The 21772-nt window shown below is 34.5% G+C and overlaps 1 protein-coding gene across 6 annotated transcripts in view; it reads left to right on the forward strand.

Moving 5' to 3' along the window:
* Positions 1-21772, forward strand: part of CCDC102B (coiled-coil domain containing 102B) — a 185004-nt gene that overhangs the window by 98189 nt on the left and 65043 nt on the right. For all 6 annotated transcript variants that reach the window (XM_041739452.1, XM_041739450.1, XM_041739456.1 and 3 more), the window contains one exon: positions 8123-8231. In XM_041739452.1, coding sequence (XP_041595386.1) covers positions 8123-8231 — 109 coding nt within the window. The remainder of the gene's footprint in view (positions 1-8122; positions 8232-21772) is intronic.

The following is a 21772-nucleotide window of genomic DNA, read 5'->3' on the forward strand; positions in this document are numbered from 1 at the left end:
ATTATTATATGTTATATAATAGTTTCAATTTTCCTAGTTTAAATAGATTGAAATAATGATAACATGCACACAGACCTTTCATGGATAGTATAAGCCCTTGATATGCCATTCTTTATCTGTTAACCAGAAATTTCTCTTTAGTCTCTCTAAATGTATTGCCCTACTAATTCCCTTTTTTCAGAGGCTTTATCTATACCTCGCCATATGAGTAGATTGTGATAATACAATCACAATACATTGTAATAATGTACCTGTCTATATAATAAATATTTATTATTCTGTCATCAAGTATAAATTCCTAATAGAGGCAATCAATATTAGTAGAAAGGAGAAAAAAATTGAATTAATTTTTAGGCCTGTACCCATATTAAAAATTAATTTTATCTGGAACTGTAGATCTCAGTCAAGTTCTAAATCTGTGTTTTATTTCTTGAAGGGTTTAACTTCTTAGTAGTTACAGACTTCTCTCACACCCACTCACACTGTTACTTCACTGACATAATGTAGTACGGACCATATGAAGCTGCTCCCTCCTACGTATAAACTCCCTGCGGTGACAGTTTTAATGACACGCATGTGTATCTCTCTACACTCCCACTCAGACACACAGACGCACACGTATATATTTGACTCCCATGGAATAAATTAACAATCCCTATAGTAAGTAAATTCTTCAACTCTCTGGGACTTCAATATATAAACCATAATCGGGCCAGAGAAAAAGGGGGAAAGGGACCTCTGATTCCACTTTGTCTCTTCACTCTTCTCTCTAATAAACAGTCCCGTGGGTGTCATGTGTCCATGAATCAACATGAACATGCAGTCCACGTGAGGCAATCAAAAAGCCTTTTCTCTATCACAAGAGACTGTTTCCCAAGGATATAGTATATGCTGTTGCTATAAATCTGTCTAACCTTTTAAATTCTTCCTCCTGGAATCAGCAAGTTGATGGCCGGAGTTGAGAACATGTGAATATAATTTTTTCTATGTTCCCAGCTAATGGGAAAATTCTCCTGTCTAGGAATCAGCCAAGAGAACTCAGGGGATGCTTTTCACCATTGTCACTGATGACAACCTCCTTATAAAAAACAATAAACTTTATTATATTGTTTGTATTCTGAGTACTATTCAGTTTTATGAAAATAATTTTCCGGGATCTAGAAGCTCCTCATGTATTGAGAATTTGTGTATTTTTGATCTCTTAGATAAAGACTTCCCATGTGGAAAATGTGAAGTAAGGATGGGAACCTCATCCACTTACAGAGCTAGGTGTACCTAGACATTTAGGGAGAGGAATTTTGGCAATGTCAGATCTTATGTAAAGGAGATGATGAAGTAAAAATATTTTCATTTAGAACCAGTTCTCAAAGTAAACTGCAGATGGCACCTGTATCCCTTAGAAAATGTTTGCACCATGCATTTAAGCAGAGCCTTAATCCTCGCCTCACTATTTTATTTCTTAGTCTATTTTCTATGGAAGAAAAGTAGTATGCTTCAATTATTTTGCTTTGCTTCATAAATGGTGTGTTTTTTCTTGATAAAATGAGACTTAAAATCTTTATGGGAATAAAGCCCAATGAGCCCAATGAACAAAATGGCATGCAAATCTAGTTAATATTATTTAATGTATTATTATTATAAATTACACAGTCAGGCCTACTTATTTATTCACTATTACTAATGGGATATATGGTAAACCTTTGCCTTTTTAAAAAAGTAATGTATGATTTGTATTCCTTTATATATATGTATTTATTTTTCTAGCTTTATTGAAGTATACATGAGAAATAAAATTTGTGTGTATTTAAGTTGAGCAATGTGATGAATTTGGTTCAAACTTTTATTTTATTTATTTTATTTTATTTTATTTATTTTATTTTATTATTTTTAAAATTATTATATTTATTTATTTGACAGAGAGAGAGCACAAGCAGGCAGACAGGCAGGCAGAGGGAGAGGGAGAAGCAGGGAGCCTGACGTGCGGCTGGCTTCCAGGACCCTGTGGGATCATGACCTGAACCAAAGGCAGATACTTAACCGACTGAGCCACTCAGGTGTCCTAAAGTTTTTATGTTAATTCCAGTTAGTTAATTTGCAGTAGACAGTACAGTGATTTAGCAGTTCCATATGTCACCCTGTGCACATCCCCACAAGCACACGTGATGTTTTGGTATATGTGTGAAACGATTACCACAATCAAGCTAATTAACACATCCATCGCTTAACACCATTATTAATTTTTGTGTGTGGTGAGACCTCTTATGATCTACCCACTTAGAAAATTTCAAGTGTACAGTCTGGTATTGTTAGCTATAATCATCATGCTGTACCTTAGGTTTCCAGAAACTGAAAGTTTGTACACTTTGACTGATGTCTATGAACTGTCCCCACTTCCCAGCCCCTGGCATTTACCATTCTACTCTCTGTTACTATGAGATTTTTAAGATTCTACATATAAGTGAAATGATGTAGTATTTGTCTTTCTGCATCTGGTTTATTTCACTTCCCGTAATGTCCTACATTGTGTACACACACACACACATACACACACACACCCCTCACATTTTCTGCATCTGTTTATTTGTAGATGGACAGTTAGATTGCTTCAGTATCTCAGCTTTTGTAAATAATGCTGCAGTGAATATGAAGGTCTCTTTGAGATATTTGTTTCCTTTCCTTAGGCTGTATACCTAGAAGTGGTATCATCCAACAGTTGTTTTTCATTTTTTGAGGAGCCTTCATATCTTTTTCCACAGTGGCTGCACCAACTTACATTCCCCTCAACAATGTCGTTTCAACTACACTCTTACCAACACTTGTTATAGCTTGTCTTTTTGGTAATGGCCATTCTAAAATAATGAGGTAATATCTCACTGAAGTTTGGGTTTGCTTTTCCCTGATGATTACTAATGTTAAGCACCTATTCATATACTTGGCCTTTTGTATGTCTTCCTGGAAAACTGTTTACCTTATTCATTTCTTAATTTTTGTTTGTTTGGGGGTGTTTTTGTTTTTGATTTTTGCTATTGAGTTGTGTGGGTTCCTTATATATATTTTGGCTTCCTTATCAGATATATGGTTTCCAAATATTTTCTATAGGTTGCCTTTTCATTTTGTTATTTATTTTCCTGTGCAGAAGCATTTTAGTTTGATTTATTTCTGCTTATTTTTGCTTTTGCTGCCTCTGCTTTTGGTGTTGAGTCCAAAAGAATATTGCCAATACCAATATCCAGGAGCTTTTTCCTTCAGTTTTCTTTGAGGACTTTTACAGTTTCAGTCTTATATTTAATCCGTTTCAAGCCACTTTTTGTGCACTTTTGCAATTGGTTTTTATTGTATAGTGTCTTTTATGTTTGAGTAATACCCTACCTAAGGAGATGGAGTCTCTTTTTCTGCATAGACTACAAAATTGTTAGTAAGTCTTAACTTGAATCTCCCTTGTGGTTAAGGTGCAGGCACTTGACATAGGAACAGCTCTTGAGATGTAGCCACCTAGCTTTAGCAAAAGCTAATGCCCCAAGAAAAAGAGAGCACCTATCCTGGTGAGGAGGAAGGCTGTGGTAGTAGCTACATCTTGATCCAAGAGGCAGCAGTGGTCTCCAGGGAAACTATCGCCATGTCTGGAGTTGGTGGTATTGAGGTCATGCTGTGATGCCCGTACCTAAATGGTGGCTGTAATGAAATACTGATGGGAAGATTGCTATGGCATCATCTTTGGTATTTCTTGCTGTGCAGGTTCCCCATTTGCTTCTCCGGATCTTCCCAGAGTTTCCTCAAAAAGATTCTTTGAGCTAATAATATCCTTTACTACTTTACTTATATTGGCTAATTCGAAATATTTACTCATTAGACACATATTTGATAACAAGAAAGTGGACAGGCAACAGGCAGTGGGGTCTTCATAGGATCAGCTCTGTGGCATGAGAGTAAATCCTTTGTTCCTGGCTGGATCATCTCAGAGTCTTGGTCTCTGATCATTTTGGATATTTCTGAGTTTCATAGTATTTTAAAAATTCATCTCTTTTCTAATTAAATTAACTATATATGGCTTCGCTATTTGCTGAAAGATCCTAAAAATGCTAAGGATTTAATTGTTAATACTTGAGAGTAGAGTCACAAAATGACAAATATGTTGCTGATTAAAAACATATTTAAAACTTTTTTATTATTTATAGTTTGATACTAACGACAGTTTAGACTAATAGAAAAATTGATATTTAGATGTTATTATAAGTTAACTTGTTTTTGTCTGGCAAAAACAAATATTGATAGAACTTTAAGAAAGTACTTGTTATTTTACAATAAAATTTCGCACAGTTCAAGAGTGATTACTTTTATCCCCAAATATTAGTGTTTCAAGAATTTTCATCCCTGAAAAAATTTTGGCTAAATTTTTGTCTATATATATGTCCAAGTTTTATGTTCAATTATTGTGGGATCATCATAACTATCAAAGGATTGTATAGAAATATAATAATACGTTTCCAGAAAAATCATTTTGGTTTACACTTTATCTTTTAGTTCTGCAAATGTTATATATCTCAGCAATGAGATCTTTAAAAGCTTATATCATCATATTAAAAATACTACATTTTGGCTGAACTTTATCTTACTATTTTTTAAATATGCAATATTCTTTAGAGTAAAATAAGTTTTTTTTCTTTGCCTTAATAGTTCAAATGATCTGATGATAATTTAAATTTCAATTATAAATTTAACTGTATAGTTAGTAATTTTGGAAATTCCTCTAAAATATAGATAAATTGATTAGGCCAGAAATTAAGAATTTAAAGAGTGCCCTCTGCTGCATAAATTTAAGTGTGCAGGGTCCTTATGTCCTCAATGTTTGCTTGCATAGAGTCAACTAAAAATATTTTAGTTGTATAAATTTGCTTGATGAAGCCACACTAAAAATATCCAAGCATCGCAATATCATTAAATACATGTTTATGAATTGCCTTTCCTTTCACTACTTAGACTAAATTGTACCATCTTATGTAATAAAAACACATAATTTTATTTCAGTAAACTAATAAATATTAGTTATTATATTTAAGATGCATACATGAAGAGATAAATAATACTATATTATAAATATTAGTAATATGTCTTAAATAAGGCATAAGAATCTATTTCTTTTTAATACATTTGGGCAAAATTATATTATTTTTATTTTATGAACTGGTTTTGACTAATTCTAGGTCTAGATGTAATCTAGATATAATTCTATCTTTAGAATATTTCTATGTTTCTGTATAATTAAGATTAAAAGCTTAATTAATATATAGTTTGCAGTACTCTTCTTGAGCCTCTTATAAAATTCTGAAAGAATATTTACCCCAATACTTTTTATGACATTTTTAAGAATCAACATTTATTCTATAATAATAATAAATCTTTTTTACGGTAATGTGAGCCTTTTTGCTAACATTATCATTTGATCTTTTAAACTGCAATGTTAAAAACTTGATGGTGATTTCTGAACATGTATGATCCTAAATTTTAAAGTGTAGACTTTCCTCAATTTTTCAAGTAAATTTTTATATTATTCTACTAATAAATTTTGAGATAATTTATCATTGTATGCTTATTACACAAATGTAGTTAATTAGTATCCTTCAATAAAATCACTTTATTTACTATATTCTTTTTCCTTTTTAAAATTTTCAATCCCTGACAAAAATAGAGATTCCCGTGTTCTACTCATGCAACTCTAGTAAATTGAGTACAGTGATTCTTAAACATTCCAGTGAAGTTACAAATTTAGTGAAATTTTCTTATTTTTGCAACTGAAATTACAAGTCTAAGTCAATACTCAATTTCTCTTAAATATTCAAATATGGCTTATCATTTGAAAACCTTAAAATTATCCAATGCCAAATATATAACGTATTTTAATGTACAGTGATTTTTTCATGTTCTGTTTAAGTGTGACACCAAACATAGTATTTGGCAATTTGTTCATTATTTCTATACTTAATCCCATTCTTGAAATCCTAACCATAGTCACTAAGATAAAAATAATATCTTGGGAAGTAACTTGGATGTCATTAACTGGCTGGGTCTGCTTATCTATAATGATTTTGGGCTGAAGTTATTATCTGGAGCTGTAGACATTCATAGGCAGTGTTCACAGGACCTAGACTTTCATATCAAGCCCTTTTGTTTGTTAATTTTAATGTATTTGCTGTTAATAGGGGATTCAAAATTATAGTCTTATAAATGGCGTTGGTGTTTTTGCAACCTGAGTCTTCTGAGGTTAAACCTTAGCTAATGCTCACATGTTCTCAATGGTTCATGCAAATATAATTATATAACTTTTTAATAAGCTACTTATCCACTGATTGGATTAAACTAATATATTTATGACCTAATTCTATTTTGAATTATTTTCACAGTATTGCTATGGAAGATTCATATTTCTCATCAATATGTAAACTTCATTCAATTTTGATTCTGGGTGCATCTTCTAGGTCTATGAACATGTTTCTAAGAACCTTATACTGATATTATCACTGAAATAGACCCAAGTGTGTATACTGGTTAATTACAGTAAGGTTGTAACTAACAACCACAAAATCTCAGTGGTATACAATAATCAGACTTTATTCAGCTGGAGTCTATGAGCCAACTAAAGGCTGCTTGATCCAGACGAGGCTCTGCAGGGGAGGCTGGTTATGATCCCTGTCTCTCATACTCCCACTGGGAGCAGTGAGTCCACATTGCTATGTACTTCCCATTGCTGTGGCCAAAATACAAGGTAAAACCAGTTGCATAAACATTTTTGAAGGCTCAGCCACATGGTGCCCACTAGCATTCCATTGATGGTGTCAGGCACATTTTCCATTTTCCAAATCACTGCAAGTGATGATTTCATCATGTGTTTCACCACTAAATAACATATCACCATTTTTTTCTGGCTGCTTATGCTTTATCAACATTTTTCCTCTAGCATCCTCCTTTTAAGTATAATTTTCTGTATCAGTTATATTTGCTGCAGAAAAAAATACAATAAAACAACCCTAGCGCGCACACACACACACACACACACACACACACCATAATATTCAGTGGCCTAAAACAATTATTTATTTTGCCCATATGGACAAAAAAGGTGGGCCAGCTGGGTTTGTCTTGATGGTAAGGTTGGGCTCAGATCTGCTTTATGTTTTTATTTGGGGACAGCAATTCCTTGGGGAAACTCTTTTCACAGTGATGGCTGAGACATGAGACAAGAAGCCCAACCACACAGATTCTTTTCAAACATCTGGGTCTGTCATATCTGCTAATATCCTATTGTCAAAACCTAGAAGCAAGGATTGAGGAAAGCAACTCTGTCCTTGGAAGTAGAAAAAACACTACATTTTTTAACACTAATCTGATGCACCACACAGATGAAGATTGGCCATCTGCAAAGGTCAATATATGCTAATTACAACCAGAAGTAAACAATTATTTTCAGTGAATCACTGTGATAGACATATGGGCATACAAAAAAAAATCAATAATTGAAGATATTAAAAGACCAGATTTCAATTCTAATTCTGTCATTTGTTGTAGAAATGGATAAATTAATCCAATTATTTAAAATAAAGATCCAAGTGAATTTTTTTCATTAAAACAAAATTGCAAATATTTTTGAAAAGTATTTTTATATCTCCAGTAAATGATTGATTTCTTAAATTCTTATGTGGACTCCTTATCATTCCCTTTCATATCAAAGGATGATTTCTTTATTCATATATAGTCACAATATGAAGTTGGATAAAAGCCATGTTAAAATTAGAAATATATATATACTCCTAAATAAGGAAACAATATGAATAAGAGAATGAGAGAAAGGAATGAATAATAGAGGAGAAAGCTGGCAGAAAGTCAAATATTTTGATACTGGCAAAGGAAAATTAAAAATGCTTAACTTACTCTAATGCTAATTAACAGAATAACAAACTAAACCAAGTTTTACTCAATATTTATAATTTTTTAGCTAGAAAAGTTTTTTTGTGATTATAATGGTCATATACGAGTATAAAGATAAGGAAAATAGGTAATCAAAAATTGAATGTGTTCCTAAAATTATTTTTAAATTGTAAGACTCTTTTGCTCTTAATTCTTTATTTAGAATGCGTTCATCTTTGGAAAAAGAAATAGAACGACTGGAGTCAGCTTTGTCTGTGTGGAAATGGAAGTATGAAGAACTGAAAGAATCAAAGCCAAAAAATCTGAAAGAGGTATGAAAGCATACAATGTAGAGGGAGAAATGAAACTGACAGTTTTCTCTGTTCAGATATGTAACCTCATGGGCAGAAAGCTCTATAAACAAGAGGAAAGGTTAAAAAAATTGAATTTCCTCCATCAGAGGGATATTTTAGCTGACATGTCCATGTGAACTTAGTCAAACTCAACTCATAAGAAATCTTGTTCTAAATAATGTATGTTTTTAATGAACGTGACACAATTAACTTTCTATGTCAGGCTCATGTGAGGGGACTGCTAAAGAAGTCATTATATCCTAGCACTTATAATAAACAATTTTACCTTACTCGTTTAGGTAGCAGTCTGAAAATATCAATATATCTCAAGTGCACCTAAGTTCTTTTAATATTGACTGTATGGCTATTCAGGATCAGCTACTTGCCTTTATACTTTCCCTTTGCATTTTCATCAATAAAATGCAGTCACGAACCTTTCCCATTTTAATGATTTATTAATATTCATTGTTTAAACAATATTAATTGTACGTTTTGTGTGCACCAAAGCATTGTTCCAGGTAAGCATGTGGCATAGAATAATGAGCAAAGAAAAGAAAAATCCTAACAAAATAATAAGCCAAAAGCTTCAAATGAGTCAACATTTAGTTGGGGTGTATATATATGTATGTGTATTTATATGTGTATTACATTAATTATATACTATATGTTATACATTATATCTGTACATATACATACACACAGACACACACATGCATACAGATCATATATGTACGCTGACCAGCTGCTAAAGAAGGTAAGTAATCAGTTATGTAACTGTGCCTTAATCAAAAACACTATTACATCCATTTTTAGAAAAAAACATTGGTAAGTAATACATATCTTTGTTTATGAAATCCACATTAATGATGCTTCAGGTTTGTTTCCAGCAGGTGGTAAAGTTTAGAGTCATTAACTTTTTAAAAAATATTTTATTTATTTATTCATGAGAGACACAAAAAGAGAGGCAGAGACACAGGCAGAGGGAGAAGCAGGCTCCCTGATGAGGGAAAGGGGCCTGATGTGGGACTCGATTCCAGGACCCCAAGATCACCACTTGGGCCAAAAGCAGATGCTCAACCACTGAGCCACCCAGGTGCCCTAGAGTCATTAACTTAAGTTTGCTGAAATCCCATGAGGAACCTTGTTTGAAGCATATGCCTGACTTCTGAGTCATATGCAAGCATTCTGATGTCCATTGAGTGTCGTAATTATCATGCACTGGTTCAGAAATAGTCAGATGTTAACACATTGGACCAATGAGATTTAAAAGGAGGGAGAGCTTTTCCTAATATTTTAGAGCAAATATTTCCTGCTTAAAAATCATTATTAACAAAAGGCAATTTCAGCGAGAGCTACAGACTGAGAACATTTCTCAATGAGGGGTAGGTTAAATAATTAAGGCTTTGCTACATAAAGTTTACCTCTTTGGGATCCCTGGGTGGCACAGTGGTTTGGCGCTTGCCTTTGGCCCAGGGCGCGATCCTGGAGACCCGGGATCGAATCCCACATCAGGCTCCTGGTGCATGGAGCCTGCTTCTCCCTCTGCCTATGTCTCTGCCTCTCTCTCTCTCTCTCTGTGACTATCATAAATAAATAAAAAATAAAAATAAAAAAAATAAAGTTTACCTCTTCTTTATACATTCATGTTAGATTGTCAAAGTTGTTTTGTTTCTAGCTCAAACTTTAGGTTTATATATCTATATAAATCATATCATGTATATAAATCATATATATAAATATGTACATCACATATATAAATCATATATATATATACACAATGTATGTGTGTGTACACATACACATACATTTATATATGGATCCTAGTATTTATATTCCCAGGTACCTAACTGAACATGATGTCTCTGAGTCTGACCAAAGACAGTAAATTAATGTTATACAGGGAAAATAGTTCACAACACAAAAATCATATTATATTTAGAGTTTCTATGTATTTGCCCTTATAATATAGTGGTCTCTAAATTTGATTGAGAAAGCTAATATTGAAGGTAGAATGGGTTTTAAATTGAATTTTAAAAGAAATGCGCATTTACTATCTCTTGCCACTAGTGGACAGTGCAGACCTGATAACGTTCGTTTTCTAAGGCTTTTTTTTTCAAGTAATTTAACATTTGTATAGCAACTGGTTTGGAAAAAAGTCGTAATGTTGAGTTGGTTTACAAAGGGATATGTATATTTTAAGATGTTTAATGTTTTATATTCAAAGATGATATTTTGGACATTAAGTTGGAACATGTCTACTTTAACAGAGCTTTACAGATGAGAAAAGATAAAACCAACGTAGCATTTTACAGTGTAAAATGGGTCTACAATTTGAAACCCATACAGAAATATGTATTAGTACAAATCTGATGCTTTTACTAGATTAAATTATAAGGTTTTTGGAACAGGAAAACCTCAACATTGTTGTGAGAAATCTGTTCAACTATTTAAACTTTGAGTGCAAGTTTCAGTTCAGTGAACTACAAATTTGAACATTGAGTGGAAGTAACAATGAATAAAAAAAGTTTACTGTAGATGATGGAAAGTTAATTTTACTAAAAATTTGAACATTGAGTGGAAGTAACAATGAATAAAAAAAGTTTACTGTAGATGATGGAAAGTTAATTTTATAGAAATAAAGAAAAAACATTGAATTATTCATATGAGATTATTTTTTAATAGCTCTCTCACTCCCTAGAAATGGAATTTGTGATATTCTTTAAAGCTTTTTTGAAGAGATGTGGTATGAACATATGTTTAAATTATCTTATAAAATATTGTGGAATATTTGAAAGTATTTAAAAACTGAATAAATAAAAACACTGTCATATGCAATTTTTGTATGTACTTTGTCTAATTGCTTTATAATAGATTAGAACAAGAAGAATTTTTGGTACATTTAGAAATGGGATTGTAGAGTATAAGTGTAAAATATTGAAAGTTTCTATTCAGTTGATTGATAATCCAGAAACATGTCATGATGCAGCCTTTGGAGCTTCATATGAATTCTCTCTTCTTACTCCATTCTTCAAAAATTATGATAAATGACCTTCACTTTCACTGTAGCTCTTCATCTATAAAAAAATTTTGAACACAAGTGTAATTCTGTTTTAGATGCCTGAAACTGTTACAAGCAAATACATGCCTGGCTAGGAACTGGTGATAGAAAGATTGGCAATTTTTAGAGTTGGAAACAGATGTGCTTAATAGACCAAGGTTTTTTAAAATGTATTTGAAAATCTGGCATCTGTAGAGAGAAATCATTCTTAAATCACTGACATTTAGAGAAGAGTAAATATAAGAATGCAATTGTAAAATCTAATAAGTATTTAAAATGCAACCAAGACAATGAGTGGTAGAGATGATTATATTCCAAATGCTACTCCCATGCTGAATTTAATACTTATTCAGCTTTTCCTTTGCACATCTGTAAGTATTGATTTGGAATTACATCATGAATTCCAATTTTTTTAAATGGTCATTTTCATAAAATCTTATGATCTAGAGAATCAAATATTCATGGAAGTAATATTGATTACAAATAATTATGGTACTTTTGCTTTAACCATAAATGACTGATTCTCTCCTTAATGAAAGATATCTTACCATATGTGTAGAATACTGCTAACATTTTAAAACTGGTCTCAAACTGAAAAATTAAATGTAACTTTAAAAATGTAATCTATCTGAAAATTTTGTGCTTTTACCAGTATATTCTTAAGGATTTTATCAAGGAATTTGATAAACAATGATAATAACAATGTTTCCAGTAGTTTATAATTTACAATGTTGTTTTATAAAGATTTATATTAAATACTGATAGAGATAGGCTTTGTGGGACTGTATATGGCACTAAGAGCTGCCATTAAAGCATAATCTCAAATATCTCAAAACACCTTTCTGATTTGGGGGTAGTAGAAGGTTAGAATTAGCATTATATGTAGCTAAAATTCTACACTAATACTTTTATTTTTTTCAGAAATAAGATTTTTTCTTTCTTTATTTTTTACTTGAAGTTTCATCAAAGATACCTTCACTTTTTAAAAGATTATGTGAGCTGACACAGGTTGCTTCCCTCTCTTGGCAATTGTAAATAACGCAATAGATGCAAGGGTGTATATACCTTTGTGGATTAGTATTTCATTTTTTGGGGGTAAATACCACCAGTGTAATTGTTGTATACACGGTATTTTTATCTTTAATTTTTTGGGGAACCTCTGTACTTTTTTCCACAGTGGCTGTACCAAATTACATTCCTTGGTGCATGAAGGTTCCTTTTTCTCCACATCCTTGCCAACACTTGTTTTTTATTTTGGCCATTCTGACAGGTGTGAGGTGATAACTCATTGTGGTTTTGATTTGCATTTCCTGGATAATGAGTGGTATTGAGCCTCATTTCCTGTGTCTTTTGGCCATCTGTATGTCTTCTTTGTAGAAATATCTGTTCATGTCTTCTGACCATTTTTAATTGGATTATTCGTTTTTTGGTGTTGACTTGTATGAGTTCTTTATTTTTGATAGTAACGTTTTCTCAGATATGTCATTCACAAATATCTTCTCCCTTTCAATAGGTTGTCTTTTAGTTCTGTTGACTATTTCCTTTGCTGTGCAGAAGCTTTTTTTTTTACTGTGCTATAGTCCCAATAGTTTATTTTTGCTTTTCTTTCCCTTGCCATTATGGGAGCTGTTCTGCATACATAAGGAAAGGGTCCTCGAAGATACTTACTTGAAATAGGTATATGGTGAAGTGTTAGTACAGCTGCGAGTGCAAAACTTTTTCAAAAACTGTCATTTTGCTATTTTGTGGCTTAAATTACTCCATAGAAATGACAAAAATTCTTAATATGTCTTCTCAGTTCTAACCCTAAATGGTAGCTCCTACCACTACTTTCCCTCTCTGTTGCTTTCCTCATCATAACCTTCAGATCTCCTATTTTGCCCCCTCCTGTCGTCTCTTATCCATCACTGTTGACTTTTTATTTTTCCATCCAGCAACCAGCGTGATATTTTTAAAAACACAAATTGGATCATATTACACCCTTGCTTCAAATTCTTCAGTGACTTCCCTTGTACTTAAAGTATGCTTCCCTCCAAGTAATCGGAAGTCTAAGGAAATCTGAATCCACCTGGTTAAACCACCAGATGTTGACAATTCAAAGGATGTCTTCTGATAATGATACCACTCTTTTTTTTTTTTTTTTAATGATACCACTCTTTTCAACCCTAGCTGCTCTAACAAGCAGTGTCCCAAATTTCAGCAGGTAGGACCCAATGAATGATTATTTTTGACTCACATACACTCCCTTCATGTTTTTGGAGGGTAGCCTTCTCCTTCTATACAGTGACTCTCTGTCCCCTGGGCTCTCAGAGGTCACTCAGCTGAATACTCTGCATCCAAGCAAGATTAGAAAAAAGAGAATGGGAATTATATGGAGATGCTTTGTGCTCTAGGTTTGGGTCTGGTGTACCTTATAACCCACAGGCAAGTACTCATTTGCATAGTGATACCTAATTGTAAGGAATGTTAGGAAATGTCTTCAAGCTATATACTTAAAAAAAAAGAAAAAGACAAAGTGAATTTTGTAACCATCAAACCAATTCCTGATGCAGGAATCAATATATTACATAATTAGTAACATTTACTGATTAATACGTTATCTTATTGATAAATATAAATATATATGTACACACACACACACATATATATATGTGTATATATATATATATATATATAGTTAAAGATTTTATTTATTTGAGAAAGAGAGAGAGTGCATGTGAGACAGAACACAAGTGGGAGGAAGGGTAGGGGGAGAGGGAGAAGCAGATTGCCCACTGAGTAGGGAGCCCAAGAGACATGGAGCTCCATTCCAGGACTGTGGAATCAGGACCTGAGCCAAAGGCAGATGCTTACCCAACTGAGCTATCTAGGTGCCCCTATTAATAAATATATTAATTAATGTATTACCTTCATTATTACTGATAAGACTTATATTTAAGGGAAAGTGAGCTTCCTAATCCTAAAATCCATATTAAAGAGCTTGACTTACATCCCCACAAATGGGCTAAACAGGCTGAGACCTGTTTTTCATGTGAGTCCCTTTCACTTTTCATCTTTTGTGTTTGAGAAAAATTGTGCAAGGTGTGCTTCTTTCAGATCTCTTTTACCCTAAGAATGGGAGGGAAGGAGTAGAGCTCTAGGTGCCTGATTTCTCATTTAAACTCACCAGTTAGATAACTCCTCCTCCTCCTCCTTCTCCTGGGAAAGAAGAAGTAACAGATGGAGCGACACCTGAATTTGTAGGCAAATAGTTGACCATCCAGAGGGAAGGATACTTTAAGTAGAGAGCAAAAAGCTCCCTTCCCTTTACTATTTACTGTCATCTACATGATTTCTCTTCCTCCTCCTCCTCCTCCTCCTCCTCTTCTTCTTCTTCTTCTTCTTCTTCCTTCTTCTTTCTTCTTCTTCTTTTAATCAACTGATGATACTTGTTCCTGTGCCAGGTGGAGTGATTGCTCCTGACTACCAGGGGAATTTGGGTTGGTGCTCCACCGTGGAACTGAGGAAGAGTATATCAGGAGTGTAGGAAATCCCTTAAGGAGTCAGCATTACCATGTTCTGTGATTACAGTTGATGGAAAACTGCAGCAATTCAATGCAGGCAGGATTAATAAAGGCCCTGTGCCTTTGGGAATGAAGGTTTGGGTCATCCCATCAGGTAAAGAACCATGACCATCTAGGTGCTTGCTGAAGACAAAGGGAATACAGAATGAATGGTTGAAGAAGGTAGCTACAACCAGATGACCAGTTATAGAAATGAAGTCATCAGTAGTTCTTCCTTATTTTGCTATGAATATGTATTTCTCCCTATTCTTCTGTCTGCCAGCAGCAGAAACCAACACTGTGCCCTATCTCTTTATATATTTGTTTTCTTTCCTCTCTGATTCCCTATCATTAACATAAGATGTATTACTTTTATATCAGTATTTAAGAATTATTAATTTTATTTCAGAGCTTAAGTTATGGGATATCAGAAGAGTAAACATTACTCAGGGACTTCCCTTCCTCTTTTGGAGAAGGGATTAGTGCATTTTCAGTTCTATACAGAGACGTATCATGTTAGATGGATTGTTTTGGTCTTTATGTGAAGATTAAGTGTAGTTTTAAGAGATACATATGGATGCTGTGTTGATGAAGGTCAGATTTGTGATGGTTAACTCTTTTTCTTTAAGATTTTATTTATTTATCCATGAGGGGGGTGGACACAAGCAGAGGGAGAAGTAGGCTCCATGCAGGGAGCCTGATGTGGGACTCCATCCCGAGACTCTAGGATCATGTCCTGGGCTGAAGGCAGGCGCTAAGCTGCTGAGCCACCCAGGTGTCCCATGTGATGATTAATTCTATGTGTCAACTCAACTGGGCTAAGGGGTGCTCAGATCTCTGGTAAATATTTCTGGTGTGTCTTTGAGAATGTCTTTGGGGGACACCTGGGTGGCTTAGTTGGTTAAGCATCTACCTTCAGTTCAGGTCATGGTCCCAGCGTCCTGAGATCGAGCCCTGCATTGGGACCCTGCTCAGTGGGTGTGTAGGGGGGTTTGCTTCTCCCTTGCGCTCTGAGCCTCCTCCCTGCTTATATTCTTTCTCTCTCTCTCCCTCTCTCTCAAATAAATAAATAAAATCTTTAAAAAGAGAGTGTGTGTATATTTGGCAGAGATTAACAGTTGAATGGTATACCAAGTGAAGAAGATCTTCCTCCCCAATGCAGGCAGGCCAATCTGCTGAGGGTTTGAATAGAACATAAAGGCAGAGGAAGGGGTAAAATTGCTTCTTGCTTGAACTGGGACGTTCATTTCCTCCTGTCCCAAACAGCCAACACTGGGCTTTCAGACTTGGACTGGGAATTATACCTTTGGCTCCCAATTCTCAAGTCTTTGGGCTTGGACTAGAATTTACTCCACTGACTCCTGGTTCTCAAGCATGCAGACTGCAGATCCTGGGACCTCTTGGCCTCCATAACCACATGAGCCAATTCCTATAATAAATCTCTCTCTCTCTCATCTATATATGTGCACGTGTGTATACATTCATATTTGTATTTATATTTCCTTTTTCTTTTTCTTTGGACAATCTTCACTAGTACCTTTTGCTCCATGCTATTTTCTCTGTCTAGAACAGTCACACAAAATGCTTTCACCTCCTACTGGCCAGTCACTTCTTGCCATTAACTTCAGTTTATATATCACTTTATAAAAAGGAAAGATTTCAGTCCAAAAATGCTTCCTTGGGATCCCTGGGTGGCGCAGTGGTTTAGCGCCTGCCTTTGGCCCAGGGCGCGATCCTGGAGACCCGGGATCGAATCCCACATCAGGCTCCCGGTGCATGGAGCCTGCTTCTCCCTCTGCCTGTGTCTCTGCCTCTCTCTCTCTCACTGTGTGCCTATCATAAATAAATAAAAATTAAAAAAAAAAAATCAAAAATGCTTCCTTTACTATATTCCTTCAAAGAAATGTGCAAGATTTTAAAAGGTCTTGTCAAAATGTGTAGTTATTTTTATGTTTGTTTACTATATGCCTTTCCCTGTGAACTGTCACCTTCATTATAATATATATCACATCTGCCTTATTCATCTCCCTCTAGCCAGTGGTGAATAAATGGTGTTATAATTTGTGGTGATCAGCCCTTTTTGTCTCTAGCTCTATATGCCTATGCCCTGAATGATCACTGTTGTTATCGGGTAAGGAGGGTAGTGGAAATCCTAGACTTCTCTTGTTAGTCTGATGAGGCTACTGCTCTGCATCCCTGAGGATTTTAGAATTTCCAGAGTGCTGGAGTGAACCTTCACCCCTAACAGCCTATCCATCATGAAAATCTGTTCAATTTGTTCTTTGCAAGACATAAATTAGCTTATCAGGCCAAAGAGTGAGGCTGATAAAATACCGTATTAGAATTCTGTAAATGTTTAAGAACAGTGAAGCATATGGGACACCAGTTTGCTGATATAAGTGCCTTCAAGACCCTTTTAAACAAACCTAATTAAAAATAATATAAGCACTAAATTACATAAGTCAGAATTAATTGAACTACTAGTGGATAATTTATAGACATTGCCAAGGTAACACTCAGAACACTGTGATGACTTACTTAACTCAAAGGCTATTATAAGAATTGTGAAAGAAAATTAGGTTATTCAGAACCCACTTTGCTTGTGGATATAAAGCTGTAGATAGGTATAGATATACTGACAGTTAAATATAAAGAAAAAGACAGGTTGAAATCAGATGTTTCAACATCTATTTAAGTAAGCAAAACTATTTTAAAAATTAAAACATAACACAAAGGAATTAGTCGATATCAAATTATAGAAATTACTAGTTTGAGACTAATGATAAAAGTAGGTCAAAAAGAAAAAACAAAAAACAAAAACAAAAATAAGTTCTCTTAGTTACATAATAGCCGCACAGAGTGGGGACAGTTGGCCTATGAAACATCTTTATTTTCTATGCCAGTTGACAGGACATTTTCCAGAAATGTATGACTCATAAATCTAAAGATTCTTGTTTTACCTCTTCCTATAAGATAGCTCTATACAAGGATATTCAGTTAAGACCATTCTAGAGATGAGAATGCTCCTTTTACTAAAGAACATTAATATTCTTACCCTTAAGAGTAGTTCATGTTGCAAAGAAGACTGAACAGAGAGACACCTGCCATCTTTCCTCTTCCCTACATGTATGCCCATTTCACCCCTACCATGTACTGACATCAAACGTATTTGATTATATACAACTGAATGAAAAAACCTGATCTAAAACAAGAGTATATGGTATACCATTTTAAATATGGGGGTGCCTGAGTGGCTCAATCAGTTAAATGTCTGCCTTCAGCTGAGGTTATGATCCCAGGACCCTGGGATCGAGCCCACATCAGGCTCCCTGCTCAGTGGGGAAGCTGCTTCTCTCTCTCTCCCTCTGCTGCTCCCCTCGTTTGTGTGTCCTCTGTCTCTCTCTCTTTGTCAAATAAATAAAGTCTTTACAAAAATAAAAAATCTGTATGATATAAAAAATTGGAATGATGAATTTTAGATTGCCCAATTCTTTTCATATGCATTACATATCATTTTTAAAGTTAGAAACATACTTTAAAATTTTTTTCAAATATATAATTTAAGGGTATGGATTCTAGAGTTAGGAGTTTATGATTTGGGGGGTTTGGAAGTTGCATTTTTCTTGGAATTCCAAGTAGTTCTAATAAAATTTTTTGGTTTATTGGTGCATAACTGATATGCAAAAAATATATTTAATGTATACATTTTGATGAGTCTGGACATATGCATATCTGTGATATCATTAGCACAACCAAAGTACTAAACATATCCATCACCTCCTAAAATTATCTTGTATTCTTCATGTGTATGTGTGTGTCTGTCCATGTGTGTGTCTGTGTGTGTCTGTGTTGTGGTAAGAACACTTAATATGAGATATATCCTGTTAATGTATTTTAAAGTGCATGATACCATATTAACTGTAAGTACTATACTGCATATTAGATCTCTAGAACTTATTCATCTCACGTAACAGAAACTTGATACCCCTTTAAAAAACAATGCCTTTTTTCCCTCTCCATCTTAACCCCTGACAACTACCATTTTATTGTTTGTTTGTATGAGTTTGACCATTTTAGATATCTCATATAAGAGGAATCATGCAATATCTGTCTTTCTGTCACTGACTTAGTTCCCTTACCCTGGTTTCCTGTAGGTTCATCTCTGTTGTAGCAAATGGCAGGATTTCCTTCCTTTTAAGGCTAGATGACATTACACCACATGTATATTCCACATTTTCTTTATTAATTCATTTGTAAATATATCTTTGTGAATACATATCTTGGCTATTGTAAATAATGCTGCACTGAACATGAGAATGCAAATATCTCTTAGAGATTCTGATTTCAGTTATTTTGGATATTTTCCCATAAGTAGGATTGCTGGATCACATGACAATATTTTTCATTTTTTGAGGGATCTTTATGCTGTTCTCCTGCCCCCACACATACTATCTTCCCACCATCAACATCACTTGTAGGAATGGTGCCCTTTTTATCAAGGATGAACATTCATTGACATATGATATTCACCCAAAGTTCATCATTTACCTTAGGGTTCATTCTTGGTGTTGTACATTTATGTGGGTTCAGACAAATGTATAATAATGTGTATCGATCATTATGGTATCACACAGAGTATTTTTACTGTCACTGTCCTAAAAATCTCCTGTGCTTTGTCTGCTTATCCTTCCTTGCTCCCTTAATCCTTGACAACCTCTGATCTTTTTATTGTCTTCATAGATTTACCTTTTCCAGAATGTATATAGTTGGAATTATACATTATATAATCTTTTCAGATTGGCTTCTTTTACCTAGTAATATGCAATTAGGTTTCCTCCATGTCTTTTCACACCCTGATAGCTCATTTCTCTTTAGTGCTGAATAATATTCCATTGTCTGGATGCATCAAAGTTTGTTTATCCATCAACTTGCCAAAGGACATCTTTGGTTGCAAGTTTTAGCAGTTATGAATAAGTCTGCTATGAGCATCTGTGTGTAGGTTTTTGTGTGATTTTCAGTTTCTTTTCATTTAATCATTACCCCTCCTGAAATGAGTTCTTGACTTAGATTATTTCATAGATCACTGGCCACCCTCTAAGATAGCAGCATCTGAAGGAGGCACAGGCAGGATTGTGTCCAGGGTAGCAGCTCAAAGCATGGCGAGTTACATGGAAGGAACTCAGGTTGGCTGCTCTGATAAGAAGGGACTGTGCATGTGGTGGAGACTCAGAGCATCACTGACTCCTCTGCAGGGCTGTAGTGCATTCTAATTAGTATCAGTAGTTTTAATGAGAGTTACGAAATCATAGAGACAGAAGGCTCTGTTAGCTGGTATTTTTACAGGGATCATATGGGAGGACTGAAGAAGCACAGATGACAAACTGGAACAGAGAGTACTCTTTGGGATGTACTTTAGAATGCGCACTTGTCACATGAGGCAATTTTCCTTTGTAACATAGTTCTGAAATTGTGATAAAAAACAGTGAAAAATGTAATTATATATTCACAGTAAAACTTCTTCGAATGTAAGTGAAAATAAGTGCCAGTGGAATCTCATGAGGGTTCTCCCATCTATAATCTGAATCTTATAAAAAAATATAATCATTTAATACTGAATGAATCATTTAATAGTGAATTAGCAGAATCCATAGGATTCACCTGAAAAGGAATTTTTAAATACAAATAGATACATATAGATAATATTTATATCTATATATATCTATCTCCAGGTCACTCTTTGGACATTTTGATCTAATTAGATAGGAGTGCTTATCATGTATCTGTATTTTTAGAAGCTCATCATTCTGATACATACCCAAAATTGAGATCTGCTGCTGTAAAACAACAGATCTCAGAGCAGGATTGGGGGGACCATTAAGATCCTCAAAACCAATTGTGATCATTCATTTTATGTTACAGATTAACTTCACTCAGCCAGTGAGTCCCCTGATATTTAGTCAGGCATTATTCTGGGTGTGTCTGTGAAGGTGTTTTTGGATGACATTAACATTTGAATCAGTAGCAGATTGCTCTTCCTAATGAGAGTGGGCCTTATCTAATCAGCGGAAGGCCTGAATAGAACAAAAAGGCTGACCCTCCTGCTAGAAAGAGGGAACTCCACCTGCCTGACTGTCTTCCAACTGGGACATCAGTTTTTTACTTACTTTTAGACTTGAACTGAAACATCAGCCCTTCCCGGGTCTCAAGCCTCTTGGACTCAGACTCTACCTTACCACTGGCTCTTCTGGTTCTCAGGTCTTTAATTTGACTAGAACTTTCACCACTGGCTCTCCTTGGTTTCTTCAGCTTGCCAACTGCAGATATTGGGAATTGTCAGCCTCCATAAATCGTGTGAGCCAATTCCTCATGATAAGTATCTTTAAGGAAAATTAAAATTTAAAAATATTTGGAAAGATTATAATGTATATAAGATAAAATAAGAATGATATATATCTTCTATTTGTCTGTTTCTCTGAAGAACCCTGACTAATGCACCAACCTTATTAAAAAACCCATAGGTTACCCAGATCTACTTGCTGAAGTCCTGGTTTCTTCCCATCTAATGATTTGTTCCTTTTTGGCCAGCTGTATTATTGGCACTGAAAGAGTTACATGTGTTCCTAGTTAGCAACATAAATTATGAAACGGAATGTATACTTTATTTTACTTATTTTTCATATTGACTGGTAGATTAACTTGAAAGTAATTTCTTTAAGTATTATGGAAAAAAAAAAACTGTGTTAAAAGAAAGATACTTGTTACTTGGTGATTTAGCGTTTTGAACCACACTACTTTCTGTTCTACAAAGGAGAAGGAGCATTGTTCCTCCTCTGCAAAGGCCACTGTACAAACAAGATGAAGAAGTTTCAGCTCCATGCCCCTGACATGGACCCTTCTAGGACCTTGGCATCCTAGCAAGT

The sequence above is a fragment of the Vulpes lagopus genome, chromosome 24 (genome assembly GCF_018345385.1).
Source record: "Vulpes lagopus strain Blue_001 chromosome 24, ASM1834538v1, whole genome shotgun sequence".
Lineage (NCBI taxonomy): Eukaryota > Metazoa > Chordata > Mammalia > Carnivora > Canidae > Vulpes > Vulpes lagopus.